The sequence below is a fragment of the Hemiscyllium ocellatum genome, chromosome 11, assembly GCF_020745735.1.
Source record: "Hemiscyllium ocellatum isolate sHemOce1 chromosome 11, sHemOce1.pat.X.cur, whole genome shotgun sequence".
NCBI lineage: Eukaryota > Metazoa > Chordata > Chondrichthyes > Orectolobiformes > Hemiscylliidae > Hemiscyllium > Hemiscyllium ocellatum.
Genome location: NC_083411.1, coordinates 56855528 through 56874562, shown reverse-complemented (window position 1 = coordinate 56874562; position 19035 = coordinate 56855528). Strand labels below are relative to the sequence as shown.

Genomic DNA, 19035 nt, shown 5'->3' with positions numbered 1-19035 from the left:
TGGACTGTTCATGACTTGGCAAATGTGTCCTGACTTGCTTTTTAATGTGATTGTTGCTGGTAATAGAAAGCCCATACCTAGACGTATTGTTATGAAGTGTGACATGGCAATATGGAGATGGTGTCCAGTTGCTCATTTCATGGCGGATGGCTGAATAGTATGAACCATTTCATTCAGCAAAAATATTGGGTCTGGGATAATGTGGTGAGGCTGTCACATGATTTAGACCCCATGTAGTACACATCCAAGGTATCCTAGGTCCATAAAATATTTATCAGTGCAGTATGATCCAATTTCAGATATTTTCTCCAGGTACACAATGCACTTTATACTTATGGTGATTACCATGGGTGTAGTTGAGTAATCCTTCCAATGTCTGGTGGTTGGAAAATTGGAATATTACTCAGTGACTTGGTGAAAATTGTCACCGTGGATGGTAAGTAAATCTGTTACAAGCTTCAACCAAAGATATATTGGAATCTTGTGAGGGTAGAGAAATTTTTTTTCTGTTGATGTGGTGGCTGACTTTGACATGCCTGATACACCCTCACAGTCTTCTCGATTTTTCTGTTGTGAACTGAGCAATACACAGTGAGCTGTACAGGGGCCTTTTTCACCCTATGCCCATATGCCCCTGGTATAATGAGGCAATAGAGTTTACTAAAGAGCTTCAGCTACAAGCATCTGTTTATGTTTGAAAAGCATGCCTCTTGAGGGTCCCTGGCTCATCCTTGTCTGGCTAAATCCCTTGGAGCACATCTGGCACGTTTTGTATCCCATCAGGCCGGACTTTGATAATAACTTTCCAAAATGCCCTCAGTTGTGAATCATTCATTGTCTTTTTTCTTACTGTTGACCAATATTCATCTGGATTGATATTGATGATGTTTTCTTATGTAATTTTTTTGTAAGTGCAGCCAAACAGCCATTGTCTAATTTGGCGTTGGTACACCTCTCATTGTGTCTGAAGTAGCCCAGATTGTAACAAATATCAAAGTTATATCCCTGAACTTTTATGAGACATTGTTGTAGTCTTGACGGTGCACTTTTCAGTGGTTTATGTCAAATCATTTTCAATGTTTTGTTCCTACAATGAATCATTTACTAAACTGGTACATATGGAAATTTGTGATAGTGCATACCAGAAGAAATGTTTTCTGTCCTATGTTCAAACAGTTAGATTGTTATTATGATAGAATATTGCATCCAAAAGCAATGAATTTACCATTATGTATGCCCCAACACTGTTTTGACAAGGTCAGGCCCAGTGGGAGGGATGACATGGATGAAGGTGCTCAGGCCCGAAAAATATTGAACTTGATATCGAGTCCTGACAACTGCAGGGACCCCAAATGGAAATGGGATGCTGACCAGAGTTTCCAGATGACCTTGGGCTCCTTTCATCGCAGCTAACCCATTTTCACTCACTAATGGTCCCCATAAGCAACTTTTCTTTCGCCCAGGCTCAACAGTATCCATTCCTTTGTCTGCCCAACAAGTGTTCTCTCTTTGTGTGGGCTCCATCTCCACCTGTTGTTCACTCCGTTCTCCCAATCCCTGTCTTCAGTGTATATCCCATCTTTTCCTAGCAACAATGAGTTCTGAAGAAGGATCACTGGTCCTGAAATGTTGACTCTGCTTTCTCTCCACAGAAGCTGTCTGACCTGCTGAGTTTCTCTGGCAAATTTTGTTCTTGTTTCAGATTTCCAGCATCCACATTCCTTTGCTTTTAGAATTCCGCAGGTGGCAGAACAGCCTGATCCCTATGCCCTTAACTTCCAGATACATGTACCTGTGAATGCTCCTGCATGGCTGTATGTGGAATACTCTCTGCTTCCCACCAGCTCCACCACCATTGTCACTGTTGGTGCACCCAAGTGCTTCTCTCTGAGAGAAATTATGTTTGAGACACGGAATTGTTCATTCACTTTTAATCTGTAGCAAAAGCTTCCCTTCATTGCCAAGCCTTCAAATGAGGCCTTGTGCAATCATATTCTTCAATTTCTGTTTCTGTTGGGTATAATTGCGTTGTGCAGGAAGAGATCTTGAACCCTTCCCATTATAGTGCACATTCTCTGCTAGCCCTCTGTATGAGCCAGTTAAGAGAAAGATGCGGCCGTTAATGTTTCCTTTGATTTGTTCACACTCTACCCTCCTCCTCTACATTATATACCCTCCCCACCTCTCCTAGCCTTCTCCCTTTTCACCGATGTTCCTTCTGTTTCTCTTCAGTCTCCTCCTGTGATGATCAGCTCCTCCACTATCCCCTATGATATTCCTGCTTATCCACCACCACCACACTGTTTTCTTTTGGCTCAGTTGGCTGGATGGTTGGTTTTAAAGAGAGTGATGCTGGAAAAGCACAGCCGGTCAGGCAGCATCTGAGGAGCAGGAGAGTTGATGTTTCGACCATAAGCTCTTTAACAGGAAGATGATTCCAGCACCACACGTTTTGACTCTGATTTCCAGTATCTGTAGTCCTCACTTTCTCCTGGATGGCTGATTTACAATGGGGGGGGGGGGGGGGGGGGGAGAGGGGCACCAACAACACAGGTTCAACTTCTGCATTGACTGAGGTTACCAACAAACAATAAAAATGTGAATTAAGAAGATTGATAATCCAACCATCAATAAATCGTTTTGGAGGTTTGACAACTCATTCTGACCTGGTGATTGTATACCGATTTGAAGAGAAGTGTGTTATTTTCAGTTGCTCTTGACTGGTAACTCAGTTGCCTTGATGTTAGATGCTGCAACTCAGCATCATGTCATGATCATCGGCATCAGAATTTTCTCCCTCACTGTCTGCAAACATGCTTAGCTTAGCCTAGCCTTAGGGGAGACAATGGCCTACTGGTATTATCGGTAGACTGTTAATCCAGAGATCCAGGGAATGTTTTGGGAATCCAGGTTTGAATCCTGCCACGGCAGATGGTATAATTTGAATTCAATAGACTCTGGAATTAAGAGTCTAATGAATTCAAATGAATCCATTGTTGATTGTTAGAAACACCCCTTTGGTTCACTAATGTCCTTTACGGAAGGAAACTTCAATTATTACTTGGTCGGGCCGACATGAGAAAGTGAGGACTTCAGATGCTGGAGATTAGAGTCAAAAAGTGTGGCGCTGGAAAAGCACGGCTGGTCAGACAGCATCTGAGGAGCAGTAGAGTCGATGTTTTGAGCTTAAGCCCTTAATCAGAAATGAAGAGCTTGTGCTCAAAACGTCAACTCTCTCTTTTCGCAGCAGAGAGCGGCGGGAGCTGGGCGGAAGTTCAGGCTGAGCGCAAAGTCGGTCGGGAAGGTAAGTGATTTGCTATTAGAGTGGGTGTGTTAAGAACCTAAATTAAGAGTCCACAGGCTTGCTACAAAACAAGGGTCTAAGGAAGTTTTTAATCGAAGAGTGAGGCTTCAGCTCAGGAGTCTTTGAAAAGGAGGTTGAGTGAAGTGATTACGCCACAGTTGAAGAGGGTGAAGACATGACTGCCCAGCTGGTTCAGTGCGCTATGTGCTTGATGTGGGAGGTCAACGACTCTGGTGTGTCTGACTCGTACATGTGCGGAAAGTGTGTGCACATTCAGCTATTGACCGAGCATATTGCAGCGCTGATGAAAGAACTCGAGGACCTTAGGCTCATCCGAGGGAATGAGATCTTTCTGGACAAGACCTTCAGCGAGGTCATTACACCAATCATGCCAGAAGAGAGCAGAAGAGAGCAGACGATGAGGAAGGCAGAGAGGAGACAGGTGCAAGAGACCCCGGGAGAAGTACCTGTCAGGAACAAGTTGAAGCTGTTGGAAACAGTGGAGACTGATGACACTGCCAGTCCGCGAGGCGGCCAGGTCTGTCAATCAAAAGTTGGCGCAGAGGCAGAGCGGAAGAGTCGGACATCGCATAGAGCCGTGGTAATAGGGGACTCCATCGTGAGAGGAACTGACCGGGGTTTTTGTGGCAGCAGACGGGATTTAAAGATGGTGTGTTGTCTTCCTGGTGCCAGGGTGAAAGACATCGCGGACAGAGTGCAGGAAATCCTCAAGGACGAGGGTGAAGAGCCAGAGGTGGTGGTACATGTCGGCACAAATGATGTCGGGAAGAAGAGGAGGCACATACTACAGCGGGACTTTGGAGAACGAGGAAGAAGGCTGAAAAGCAGGACGTCCAAGGTGGTTATCTCTGGTTTGCTTCCAGTTCCTCGGGCTGGTGAGGCCAGAAACAGGAGATAATGGACTTGAATGTGTGGTTGGGGAACTGGTGCAGGAAGCAAGGATTTAAGTTCTTGAATCACTGGGGTACATTTTGTGGCAAACATAAATTCTACAAGAGAGACGGTTTGCACCTTAACAGGTTAGGGATCAGCATTCTGGCAGGCAGGTTTTCTACTGCAACACCGCTACATTTAAACTAAGTAGCGGGGGGGAGGGGACAAACTGGATGTACAAAAAGGAAGTTGAAGGAAAAGTTAGAACAAGAGAAGTCAAGAAAGACAACTGTATCAATGAGGCAGAAAATTCAAAAAGGGATCATGCTGTAAGGTTGAGTGGAATAGGGGTTGATGGGAAGGGTGAGAGCAGTAACAAATTAAAAATGCTGTATATGAACGCACGAAGCATTAGAAATAAGATGGATGAGCTTGAGGCTCTTTTGGAAATTGGCAGATACGATATTGTGGGGATAACTGAGACGTGGCTTCAAGTGGACAGGGCCTGGGAAATGAATATTCAAGGCTACACGTGCTATCGTAAGGACAGACTGACGGGCAGAGGGGGTGGAGTGGCCTTGTTGGAAAGGGACGATATTCAGTCCCTTGCGCGGGGGGACCTAGAGTCAGGGGATGTAGAGTCAGTGTGGATAGAGCTGCGAAATACTAAGGGTAAAACGACCCTCTTGGGAGTCATCTACAGGCCCCCAAACAGTAGTCTGGATGTCGGATGTAAGTTGAATCAGGAGCTGAAATTGACCTGTGGTAAAGATGTTACTACAGTTGTTATGGGGAATGTTAACATGCAGGTAGACTGGGAGAATCAGGATGGTATTGGACCTCAAGAAAGAGACTTTATGGAGTGCTTCAGAGATGGATTCTTAGAGCAGCTGGTGCTGGAGCCGACCAGGGAGAAGGCAATTCTGGATCTAGTATTGTGTAATTAACCAGAATTGGTCAGAGACCTCGAAGTGAAGGAGCCATTGGGAAGTAGTGACCATAATACATTAAGTTTCAATCTGCAATTTGAGAGGGAGAGGGTACAGTCGGAAGTGACAGTACTTCTGTTGAATAAAGGGAACTATGGAGCTATGAGGGAAGAGCTGGCCAAAGTTCAATGGTGCAATACCTTAGCAGGGATGACCGTGGTGGAACAATGGCAGATATTTCTGTGTATAATGCAGAAGTTGCAGGATCAGTTCATTCCTAAAAGGAAGAAAGATCCCAGGAGGAGGCATGGGTGGCCGTGGCTGACGAGGGAAGTTAAGAAACATATAAAGTTAAAAGAGAAAAAGTATAACATAGCAAAGATAAGTGGGAAAACAGAGGACTGGGAAGCTTTTAAAGAACAACAGAGGATTACTAAGAAGGAAATACGCAGAGGAAAAATGAGATACGAAGGTAAACTGGCCAATAATATAAAGGAGGATAGTAAAAGCTTTTTCAAGTATGTGCAAGGCAAAAAAATGGTTAGGACTAAAATTGGGCCCTTGAAGACAGAAACAGGGGAATATATTACAGGGAACAAAGAAATGGCAGAAGAATTAAATGGGTACTTCAGATCTGTGTTCACTGGGGAAGACACAAGACTGGGGAAGACCCTGAGGTAGCAGTGACCGAAGGACCTGAACTTAAGGGAATCTGTATTTGCCAGGATTTGGTGTTGGAGAGACTGTTAGGTCTGAAGGTTGATAAGTCCCCGGGGCCTGATGGTCTACATCCCAGGGTACTGAAGGAGGTGGCTCGGGAAATCGTGGATGCGTTGGTGATTATTTTCCAGAATTCGATAGATTCGGGATCGGTACCTGAGGATTGGAGACTGGCTAATGTTATACCACTTTTTAAGAAAGGTGGGAGAGAGAAAGCAGGAAATTATAGACCAGTTAGTCTGACCTCAGTGGTGGGAAAGATGCTGGAGTCTATTATAAAGGATGAGATTACGGCACATCTGGATAGTAGTAACAGGATAGGACAGAGTCAGCATGGATTTATGAAGGGGAAATCGTGCTTGACTAATCTTCTGGAGTTTTTTGAGGATGTAACTCTGAAGATGGATAAGGGAGATCCAGTAGATGTAATGTACCTGGACTTTCAGAAAGCTTTTGATAAAGTTCCACATAGGAGGTTAGTGAGTAAACTTAGGGCGCATGGTATTGGGGGCAAAGTACTAGATTGGATTGAAAATTGGTTGGCTGATAGGAAACAAAGGGTAGTGATAAACGGCTCCATTTCGGAATGGCAGGCAGTGACCAGTGGGGTACCGCAAGGATCCGTGTGGGACCGCAGCTTTTTACAATATATGTTAATGATATAGAAGATGGCATCAGCGATAACATTAGCAAGTTTGCTGATGATACAAAGCTGGGTGGCAGGGTGAAATGTGATGAGGATGTTAGGAGATTACAGGGTGACCTGGACAAGTTAGGTGAGTGGGCAGATGCATGGCAGATGCAGTTTAATGTGGATAAATGTATGGTTATCCACTTTGGTGGCAAGAACAGGAAGGCAGATTACTACCTCAATGGAATTAATTTAGGTAAAGGGGCAGTACAGAGAGATCTGGGTGTTCTTGTACACCAGTCAATGAAGGCAAGCATGCAGGTACAGCAGGTAGTGAAGAAAGCTAATAGCATGCTGGCCTTCATAACAAGAGGGATTGAGTACAGAAGCAAAGAGGTGCTTCTGCAGCTGTACAGGGCCCTGGTGAGACCACACCTGGAGTACTGTGTGCAGTTCTGGTCGCCAAATTTGAGGAAAGACATTCTGGCTATTGAGGGAGTGCAGCGTAGGTTCACAAGGTCAATTCCTGGAATGGAGGGATTACCTTACACTGAAAGACTGAAGCGACTGGGCTTGTATACCCTTGAGTTTAGAAGACTGAGAGGGGATATGATTGAGACGTATAAGATTATGAAAGGATTGGACACTCTGGCAGCAGGAAACATGTTTCCGCTGATGGGTGAGTGCCGAACCAGAGGACACAGCTTAAAAATACGGGGTAGACCATTTAGGACAGAGATGAGGAGAAACTTCTTCACCCAGAGAGTGGTGGCTGTGTGGAATGCTCTACCCAAGAGGGCAGTGGAGGCCCAGTCTCTGGATTCATTTAAGAAAGAGTTGGATAGAGCTCTCAAAGATAGTGGAATCAAGGGTTATGGAGATAAGGCAGGAAGCGGATACTGATTAGGAATGATCAGCCATGATCATATTGAATGGCGGTGCAGGCTCGAAGGGCTGAATGGCCTACTCCTGCACCTATTGTCTATTGTCTCCTGCTCCTTGGATGCTGCCTGACCAGCTGTGCTTTTCCAGCACCACACCTTTTGACTCTATGACTGGGTTAGAAAATATAAATCTTTTATTCAAAAAGAAAGAAATACAGAGCAGTTAACTTACTATCTATCATAAGTAAAATGTTAGCAATTATTATTAAGGAATTTGTGGCATGACAATGTAGGTTTTGAAGTAGTCAAATAGAGCCAGTACGGTCTTGTGAAGGGAGAGAACATATTTCACCAATTTGTTAGAATTATGTCAGAAATAATATGAGTGTTTGGATAATGGGGAAATGGTGGATGTACTTTTTCTTATATTTCCAGAGGCATTTGATAAAGTGTCACATTAATATTTATTGTAGAACATAGGAGCTCATGGTACAGGGGTTAGCATATTGACATGGACAGAAAATTAGCTGGCTAATAGTAAACAGAGAGTCAGCACAAATGTGTTTTTTTTTCAGGTTCTCATGATGTAACAAGTGGCGTGCCTCAGGGTCAATTCTGGCATTTGAATGATTTACAATTTACATCAATGACATAGATGAAGCAGTAGAAGACACAGTTACCAAAGTTGCTGATGACATAAAATTGGAAAGTAATTTTCAAGGAAGACATAAGGGGGCTATAAAAAGAGAAAGATGGTTTAAGTCGGTGGGCAAAGATGTAGCAAATGGAGTATAATGTAGGAAAACATGAAGTGTTTCCCTTTTAGCAGGAAGAATAAAAAATAAAACATCATATCAAAATGATTAGAGATTGCAGAACTCTGAGAGACAGAAGGATGCGTGACAATCAAAAGTTACTGTGCAGATGCAGCATATAGAGTCATAGAGATGTATAGCATGGAAACAGACCCTTTAGTCCAATCTGTCCATGCTGACCAGATATCCCAACCCAATCTAGTCCAACCTGCCAGCACCCAGCCCATATCCCTCCAAACCCTTCCTTTCATATACCCATCCAATTGCCTTCTGAATGTTGCAATTGTACCAGCCTCCACCACTTCCTCTGGTAGCTCATTCCATACACGTACTACCCTCTGTGTGGAAAAAAGTTGCCCCTTAGGTCTCTATTATATCTTTCCCCTCTCACCCTAAACCTAGGCCCTCCAGTTCTGGACTCCCTGACCCCAGGGAACTTTGTCTATTTATCCTATCTATGCCCCTCATAATTTTGTACACCTCTATAAGATCACCCCTCAGCCTCCGACGTGCCAAGGAAAACAGCCCCAGCCTGTTCAACCTCTCCCTATAGCTCAAATCCTCCAACCCTGGCAACATCCTTGTAAATCTTTTCTGAACCCTTTCATATTTCACAACGATGGCACAGTGGTTAGCACTGCTGCCTCACAGCGCCAGAGACCCGGGTTCAATTCCCGCCTCAGGTGACTCTCTGTGTGGAGTTTGCACATTCTCCCCGTGTCTGTGTGGGTTTCCTCCGGGTGCGCCGGTTTCCTCCCACAATCCAAAAATGTGCAAGTTAGGTGAATTGGCCAAGTTAAATTGCCCATAGTGTTAGATGAAGGGGTAAATGTAGGGGAATGGGTCTGAGTGGGTTGCGCTTCGGCGGATCGGTGTGGACTTGTTGGGCCGAAGGGCTTGTTTCCACACTGTAAATAATCTAATCTAATCTTTCCAATAGGAAGGAGACTAGAATTGCACACAATATTTCAACAGTGGTCTAACCAATGTCCTGTACAGCCGCATCATGACCTTCTAACTCCTGTACTCAATACTCTAACCAATAAAGGAAAGCATACCAAATGCCTTCTTCACGATCCTATCTACCAGCGATTCCACTCCAAGGTCTCTTTGTTCAGTAACACTCCCTCCGCCCTTACCATTAAGCATATAAGTCCTAAGATTTGCTTTCCCAAAATGCAGCACCTCGCATTTATCTGAATTAAACTCCATCTGTCACTTCTCAGCCCATTGGCCCATCTGATCAAGATCCTGTTGTAATCTGAGGTAACCTTCTTCGCTGTCCACTACACCTCCAATTTTGGTGTCATCTGCAAATTTACTAACTGTACCTCTTACGCTCACATCCAAATCATTTATATAAATGACAAAAAGTAGAGGACCCAGCAGCAATCCTTGTGGCACTCCACTGGTCACAGGCCTCCAGTCTGAAAAACAACCCTCCAATATATTTAGGAAAAACGAAGAGTGTGCTGCTGGAAAAGCACAGCAGATCAGGCAGAATCCAACGAGCAGGAAAATCAATGTTTTGGGTATGAGACCTTCATCAGGAGTGAGGCTGGTGGCCCAAGAGGGCTGACAGATAAATGAGAGAAGGAGTGGGCTGGGGGTAAGGTAGCTGAGAATGCGATAGGTAGATGAAGTTGGGGGTGAAGGCGATAGGTCAGAGAGGAGGATGGAGTAGATAGGTGGGAAGGAAGATGGACAGGTAGGACAGGTCAAGAGGGTGGTGTCCAGTTGGAAAGTTGCATCTGGGATAAGGTGGGGGGAGGGAAAATGAGGAAACTGGTGAAATCCACATTGATCCTATGTGGTTGGAGGGTCCCAATGTGGAAGATGAGGCATTCTTCCTCCAGGCATCGGGTGGTTAGGGTTTGGCGGTGGAGGAGGCCCAGGCCTTGCATGTCCTTAGTGAATGGGGAGTTAAAGTGTTCGGCAATGGGGCAATGGGATTGTTTGAGCGTGTGTCCTGGAGATGCCCTCTGAAACGTTCTGCAAACTGGAGTTCTGTCTCCCCGATGTAGAGGAGACCACATTGGGAGCAACAGACATAGTAGATGATGTGTGTGGAAGTGCAGATAAATCTCTGACAGATGTGGAAGGCTCCTTTGGGGCCTTGGACGGAGGTAAGTGGGGAGGCGTGGGTGGAGTTTTGCAATTCTTTTGGTGGCAGGGGAAGGTGCCAGGATAGGAGGGTGGGTTGGTGGGGGCATGGACTGAACAAGGGAGTTGCAGAAGGAATGGTCTTTATGGACCATGGATAGGGGTGGGGAGGGAGATATATTACCTAGTGCATTCTCAGCTATCCTCCCCCCAGCCTCATCCCTCTCCCATTTATCTCTCAGCCCCCTTGGCCCACAAGCCTCATTCCTGATGAAGGGCTTATGCCCAAAACATCAACTCTCCTGCTCCTCAGATGCTGCCTGACTGGCTGTGTTTTTCCAGCACCGCACTCTTCAACTTTGATCTCCAGCATTTGCAGTCCTCACCTATATATTTGGGAAAGCTAATATAACTTTATCATTTGCTGCAAGGCTGAGTGGATACAAAAGTAGAGATGTTAAGCTTCAGTTATACAGTGCACTGATGGTTCCATAATGTGAGAGTCTGTATACAGTATTGCTTGTATTATGGAAAGAAGGACGCAAATATATTCAAAGCAATTCATAACAGCGGTAACCTTATTAAATTATGTGGAGGTGCCAGTGTTGGACTAGGATGTACAAAGTTGAAAATCACATATCACCAGGTTATAGTCCAACAGGTTCTTTTGGAAGCACTAGCTTTCAAAAGTTTGCTTTGAATTCTATGTCATACGATCTTATACTCCATAACCACCTGATGAAGGAGCGGCGGTCAGAAAGCTAGTGCTTCCAAATAAACCTGTTGGATCATAACCTGGTGTGTGATTTTAACCTTATTAAATGGTGGAGTAAGCCCCAGGGACAGGATGGCCTACTCCTGAGCCATGTTCCCTTATTCAGATATTTGTGTTGAATGGGAATGTAGTTCAGATACTGAGTGGGGAGAGTTGGTAATTTCACAAATCCCATTAATGCAATGTTCCCAGGCAGTTAAAACTGGAGGCAAAGAGTTAAGATGTACATGAGGGGTCATGATGTCTAAATCTAGGATGTATTTAGATTAGATTAGATTACTTACAATGTGGAAACAGGCCCTTCGGCCCAACAAGTCCACACCAACCCTCCGAAGAGCAACCCACCCAGACCCATTCCCCTACACCTAACACTACAGACAATTTAGCATGGCCAACTCACCTAACCTGCACATTTTTGGAGTGTGGGAGGAAACCAGAACACCCGGAGAGTGCTCACGCAGACACAGGGAGAATGTGCAAACTCCACACAGACAGTTGCCTGAGGCGGGAATTGAACCTGGGTCTCTGGCGCTGTGAGGCAGTAGTGCTAACTACTGAGCCACCATGCCGCCCATAGGGTCATAAAGTCAGAGATGTACAGCACAGAAACAGATCCTTCATCCATGGTATCAGATATCCTAAATTAATGTAGTCTTATTTGCCAGCATTGGGCCCATATCACTCTAGACTATTCCTATTTATATATCCATCCAAAAGCCTTTTAAATGTTGTAATTATACCAGCCTCCAAAACTTCCATACACACACCACCTTCTGCATGAAACTGCGCCCCAAGGTCTCTTTGTTCAACAACGCTCCCCAGGACCTTAACATTAAGTGTATAAATTCTGCCCTAACTTACTTTTCGAAAATGCAGCACCTCACATTTATCTAAATTAAACCCCATCTGTCACTCCTCAGCCCATTGGCCCAGCTGATCAAGGTCCAATTGGACTCTGAGGTAACCTCTTCACTTATTTGATCACGTGAGATCACATTTGGAACACTGCAGGTAAATTCTGATCTCCCCATTTCAAAAATGACTTTCAGGTGAGAATGGAGAAGAGGGAACAGCAACATAATTGAATCCCACACACAAATGAATGAGGGAATATTGAGCATCGAGTTAGAATTGTGTTGGAACAGTTCTGAAGATGAGTTGTACCAGACTGGAATCAATATGTTAGTTTCTTTCTCCACAGATACTGCCAGACCTGCTGATTTTTTCCAGGAATTTCTGTGTTTGTTTCAGATTTCCAGCATCTGTAGTATTTTGCTTTAGTTATGATGTGGAAGTGACAATGTTGGACTGGAGTGGACAATTTCAGAAGTCATACGATGTCAGGCTATAATCCAACAGGTTTATTTGAAATCAGAAGCTTTCAGAGCACTGCTCCTTCATCATCTGATGAAGAAGCTTGTGATTTCAAATAAATCTGTTGGAATATAACCTGACATTGTGACTTCTGAATTTGCTTTAGTTAGAATTGTGCTTTTATTATAAGCACTTACATGTATACATTTTTCAAATCTCATCAAAGTCTGAATTTGAAAGTAAGAGTACGATCATTTTCCTGTGTAACATTTTTGAATTTTCCATTTAATTTTAGGCTGGGATTTACTGGCTAAATTTAATGGATCATTACGTTACGGACTGGATTCTCGTTATAACAGCTCTCCTGCAACTCATCGGTCTCAGCTGGATCTATGGTCAGTCAATCATAAAAGAGACCGAAACAAATAAACATATTAAATTTAAAGTACTTTGTGAAAATTAAGGTTTCTTTAATAAAATCAGACCAAATGAATCAGATGCTGGCAGACGTGTATCAGAATTCACTTGCTCTTCCTGACAATGAAACCTAATTGGTTCCAGAAACCAGCATGAAACACACAACATCATTTTTTGCATCCTTCACTCAGGATCCACTTGTTTTTGCTGGATTTCAGCCAATTTTACTACAGTCATTGTCTTGTTAATTGCTGATACTTGTATTATTGCACAAATCCAAGATCACATAGGGAGTTTATCTTTCTGCTGTTAGATTGCTTCACAAATATGTGATGTACAAAGGTTCCTGACTGACCTTCAGTAGCAGTGATAATATTAGCAGCCAGCTTGCAGTTACTGTGTGTTTGTTGTATGTAGTGAGGCAGCACAGAGCCCAGACTGTGTAAGTATGAGTTTTATAGCAATATAAGTACTTAAGACAATGAGACCATAAGACAGAGGAGTTGAAGTAGGCCATTCACCCCACTGATTTTGCGCCACCATTCAATGAGGTCATGGCTGATTTGACTATCCTTCACTCCACTTTCCTACCATTTCCCCACAATGTTTGATTCCTTTCCTGATTTACAATCTATCTTACATGAATAGACTTATATACCTAGCCTCAACAGCACTCTGTGGTAAAAAGAATACCACTGCACTCTAAGAGCAAAAAGTCTTCCTCATCTCTGTCTTAAATATGTAACCTCTTGGTTCTCAGGAGATGCCTTCTGGTCCCAGACTCTAGCATAAGTGAAAACAGCCTCTATTCCTATATCTGATCAAGCACAATCGTTAACAATCATATACTTTTCAAAATAGATCGCCTCTTATTCCACGAAATTCAAAAGAGCTCAAGCCCAAACTACTCGAACACTCCTGAAAAGAAAATCTCTCCATATCCGAAATTAATCTCATGAACCTTCTTTGGACTGCCTCCAAAGCCAATATATTTTTTTTGAGGGGGAGATGATGACCTGATGATATAATCGCTGGATTGTTAACCCAGGTACTGCCTTAGGGATCCAGGCTCGAATCCCATCATGGCAAATGGTGCAATTTGAATCATAAAATCTCTGCAATGTGGAAGCGGGCCATTTGGCCCAACGAGTGCACACCAACTCTTTGATGAGCATCCTACCCAGACCCAGACCCCTACCCTATCCCCGTAATCATGCATTTCCCATGCCTAACCAGCCTAGCCTGCACATCCGTGGACATTATAGAGGAAATTAGCACGGCCAGTCCAACCAAGCTGCATAACTTTGGACTGTGGGAGGAAACTGGAGCACCTGGAGGAAACCCATACAGACATGGGGAGAATGTGCAAAATCCACACAGACAGCCACCTGAGGCTGGATTTGAACCCAGGTCCGTGGTGCTGTGAGGCAACATTGCTCACCACTGAATCACTGTGCTGCCCCGTTTTATTGAATTCAATAAAAATCTAGAATTAAGAGTCCAATTATGACCTTGAATCAATGTCAATGATTGAAAAAACCCCTCTGGTTTGCTAATGTCCTTCAGGGAAAGAAACTGCTATCCTTACCTGGTCTGGACAACATGTGACTCTGGACACATAGCAGTATGGTTGACTCTTAACTGCTCTCTGGGATGGACGATAAATTCTACTGAGCCAGTGGCATCCTCATCCCATGGAGGAATAGAAACTGTTCCGAATATTCCAGCCATGGTCTCACTAGTGCCTTGAACATTTATAACAAAGCTTACCTATTTTTGTATTCTGTTTGCTTTGAAATAAAGGCCAACTATCCATTTTCCTTCCCTCATACCCATAAAATTTAAAGGCCAGGCTTTTCAGATTTATGCACAAGGAACCCCAAATCCTTCTGTGCTGCAGCTTTCTGCAGTCTTTTCAGTCAAATAATATTCAACTCCTCTATTCCTCCCGCCAAAGTGTATTACTCACATTTTTCCACTTTATATTCTACCTGGCTAGTTTTTGTTCTTTCACATAACCTGTTGTATCTCTCAATAGAATCTTTGTGTCATCCTCACCAAATGCCCTCCCACCTATTTTTGTGATCTGGAAACTTGGTGATTGTATATTTACTTTCTTCATTCCAGTCATAATCGAGGCCCTAGCTCTAATCTCTGTCATACAGTTACAGGTTGCCATCCTGAAAATGTCCCCACTTTGGGTGGCACAGTGGCCCAGTGGTTAGCACTGCTACCTCACAATAATTCTGTGTTGTTTTGTATCTTGAGGACCACAATAGCACAGAATTACTGAGCTGAAACCAATAGCTGAGTTCTGTAGCCATGAAGATGGCCTCAACCACGATCTTGGTTACAAGTCGTACTACATGTGACCCCATTACACTGTTCTGTACCTGTAAGATCTTCCTTACTGTCCAGTTTTGACACCATCACCTTGATAACTTATTATGATCTCTCTACCTTATTTAATGTGTACAGTTTTGGATTAGTACTTGTTACTTTGGTTAGACCCTCGGCGTGTGACTCTTATACCTACCATGTTATTCCAGTCATTTGGTTTGTCTCCAGAACTACCTTATTTTTAATATTTTGTAATTATCTCTCTTCCTTAATGAATCAGATTATAGATCATCCCTTCACCTGCTATTCAGCTGTTGACACTTTATTCACACCATCTGACACTCTTGATCACCTGCAGAGACCTATTATTCAGTCTGTCAACACTCCACTCACACCACTTGTATGATATTTTGATCTCTCTGATTATAAACTCTGTGTCTGTGTGCTTCTCTTTACTTCACCTGACGAAGGGGCAGTGCTCCGAAAGCATTTGATTTCAAATAAACCTTTTGGACTATAATGTGGTGCCATGTGACTTCTGACCTTGTCCACCCAGGCCAACACTGGCAGCTCCATATGTTGTGGTTACAACTTCATTAAAAGCCCGTTAAGTATCCATACAAACACTGTCAGTCTAGAACAACCCTACAGTGTTACTTATATTGATCCCAGACATAGCAGGCAGGCAGGGGGAAGGAGTGTCCTGCCTGATGGGTAGGGATCTAAAGGTTCTACTGCATAGTGTGGTGTTGAGGTGGGATTTCTTCTTACCCCTGGATTGGTAAGATCAGGGCATGACATGACAACCTGGTCCGAGGTTGCCACCTGGATCAGTGCAATCTCAGCCATCTGGAGGAATACCCAGCAGTGAAAGAAGGAAGTCAATGATCTTCTCCACTTTGCTAGTAAGTGCTACCATGTTTGTTATCTCACCCTCACCGTAACTCTCTTGCTATACCCACCTTCCACTGAGTCTCATGCCCTACCAATCTCACTACAGCTTGCAATCTGTCCCCCTCCGCTCACTCACACCTACCCCAATCCCAGACACCATTAATCCTGCAGTCCCTCTGCACTGCTTGTTCACTCAGGATACCTCCCAGCTGCACCTACAGTAACAATTGGGACACGTCCTTTCATCTCCATTAATACCTGCCTCTGTCTCATTTCAGGAAGTAAGCAGCCCACAGTAGAGCAGAAAGACTCAAGCCAGGTGGTGGGCTGACCTTCATTCAGTTCCTAACCCCTTACGTGGAGTAAACACTAATGTTGACCACCCTGAGCAGCTGGTTGCCCATGTCTAAGCACATGGAATTGGTATCAGAGACTGCCCATGACTTACTGTGCCAGCACCCCATTACACCCTCCTTGATTTGACAGAGTCCTGTTGACAACCACAACAAGATTCCTTCCTTTGTGTCTGCACTAAATGGCAAGGAGCGACTGGAATAATATCCCTGGCTGAGGTAGCAAACACACAAAGGCAAAAGGCAAGGCAAGGGAGAGGTGTTGTGAGCATCCAGGCCAGCTCAGAATGAGTGAGAATTGGGACAGCAAGTGACCAGCCTGGAGATGCAGCCTGGGTTCATGCTCTTGGGTGTGCTGGCCGAGGCATTACAATGATAGTCACTGGGGCAGACTGTGGTGCAGTACTGAAGTGTAGAAATTTTCTGAGATGGCCCAGCAAGATATCAGAGAATGGCACATATCAGATCCAATACCATGAATGTAAAGTGTATGTGGCTGGCATCCTTGGAGTATTCTCTGAGACCTCAGTGCCTAATATTTAGGTCATTTGGAGCAGGTAACAAGCTGAATTCACGAGATCCCCACTCTAATCTCCAGGTCAAGTTTTCTCAATGTTGAGCTTGTTAGGTGAGTTTAAGATAGGAAGCTGAATATTAGTTAGGCGTGTTGTACCATTAGCTTGCTGCTTAATAGGGAATAATCCCATTAATTAGGAACTCATCACTGCTGAGTGACAGATTCAGCTCATTGCTTACTGAAAGAATAAAAAAAAATGGTCTTCCCGACATCAGAATTGCTACAGTTCTCATCCAATTCTCGAATAAACCTTGCCAAGCTCACATCATCCAGATCCCGACAAGATACTGCTGTCGATCTTCTATCAGCTCACCAATTCACTATCCATGGTCACACTGTACACCCAGCACAATGGGCTCTCAGGTTATTAAGGAGCCTCATGTGTGGTACTATATCAAATGTTTGAGCTGATCCGATATAACTGGATTTCTTTAGGAATCCAGCAGCAACCACATGCTACAGCTGCAACATATCACCTAAGTGGTCATCTCTATTGCATTTAACTCAATGGTGTATTTTATAAGTTTTAATTAATTACACTTATACCCCTGTTCTTTACATTGGAAACACCCAACTCTTTACCCTTCATTGGTTTCTATCAGTATTAATCGTATCCCTAACAAGTGATTTGTTAAAAGATTAGAGAAAATTAGCCTATTTTTGCTGTTGTTCACATGTTTCTATATTTAGGGTTTGTTGTGAACTCTTCACTTTCATATTTTACAAGTCCTTAGCAGAAATAGACCCATTCAGCCCCTCAAGCCTGCTCCACCATCAATACGGTCATGATTGATCTGTTTGTGTTTCAAATTCTAAGTTACCTTCATCGCCCAAGAAGAACTCATTCCAGGAAAAGCTTATGTTTCCAATTTGTGCTGGGATGGACAGACCCTTGTTACTAAAATGAGAGAGAAAGATCAATCAGTTGGTGACAAGAATCAATTTCCTTATCCTGTTTGAAATCTGGAGCAATCCCTTCTCTGGGTTAACCTGTTCATCAGTGCCACCCTGTACAAGATGTACTTCAACAGTAAACAAGCTGCCCTAAAGACAGGACAGAGTGAGTGATGGTGTCTCTCTTCTTCCTTGTTGTTCACAGGGACAAACAGATTCATCAAGGACATTGAGATGATGATTGGGGAAAGGACTTGGCTCTTCTGGCTGTGGTGGAGAATGTGTTGGATTCTGATCTCTCCGTGTTTGCTGGTGGTAAGAAGCTGTTACACATTATTTTGATTTAAACTGAAAATACCCAATCTCTCATTCTGTTTCTGATTTAGTTTTGTATCTTATCCACATTCAGGCAGTCTTAATCTGGTCCTTGACAACATTTGCCCCACTAAGATATGGATCTGTTGAATACCCTGTCTGGTCAGGAGCACTGGGCTGGTGTATGACCATCTTCTGTATTATGTGGATCCCCATCATGGCTGTGGTGAGAGTTGTCCAAGCTGAGGGCCCCACCTTGTGGCAGGTGAGGGATGCTTTGAAATCTTTTAAAGATTAAGGAACACAGAACATAAAATTAGGTTTTGGATCATGATAGATGCAATGCAAAGCACATTGTTTCAAAATCAAAATGTCTTTTTGTTGTCCTTTCACTTATGCTCAGTTCAGTCCACCGTGATACCATCTTGGTTCAGGCACTAAAGCTGGAGTGGACTGGAAGTAGTATCTGTGAATGTTTGAATATACAACTAAAAGAAAGTGGATCGGTCAGCTCAGTTGGTTGGATGGGTGAGTTGGTGATGCTGAGTGATGCCAATCCCTGTACCAGCTGAGGTTACTGTGATGAACTCTCCTTCTGGAACTCTCCCCTTGATCCTCAGGTTAAACCACCATCAATCACCTCGCTCTCTGTTGAGAGAGCAGCCCTGTGATCTGATAGGACTATGGTTATTTCAATGTTACAAAAAAACATAATTTATCACATTTATGCAATTAAAACAAAGATAGGTTTTAAAATAATAAAAGAATTGCACTATTGGAACACATCACAAATATGAACATATCAGGGTGTTGCAGTACCTTGGAAAATGGAGGTCACCTTAATTTAACAAATATAAACAAAAGGTCCACTAAACT

General features: G+C 43.6%; 1 protein-coding gene across 1 annotated transcript in view; it reads left to right on the top strand.

Annotated features, from left to right (window-relative positions):
• LOC132820194 (sodium- and chloride-dependent neutral and basic amino acid transporter B(0+)-like) overlaps positions 1 to 18418 on the top strand; it is a gene marked incomplete at its 3' end in the record, with an annotated part of 42499 nt that extends 24081 nt beyond the window's left edge. Inside the window, exons 10-12 of the mRNA XM_060832163.1 lie at positions 12665 to 12764; positions 18050 to 18159; positions 18254 to 18418. Of these exons, the coding sequence (XP_060688146.1) occupies positions 12665 to 12764; positions 18050 to 18159; positions 18254 to 18418 (375 nt within the window). The remainder of the gene's footprint in view (positions 1 to 12664; positions 12765 to 18049; positions 18160 to 18253) is intronic.
• Positions 18419 to 19035: the final 617 nt, after the last annotated feature.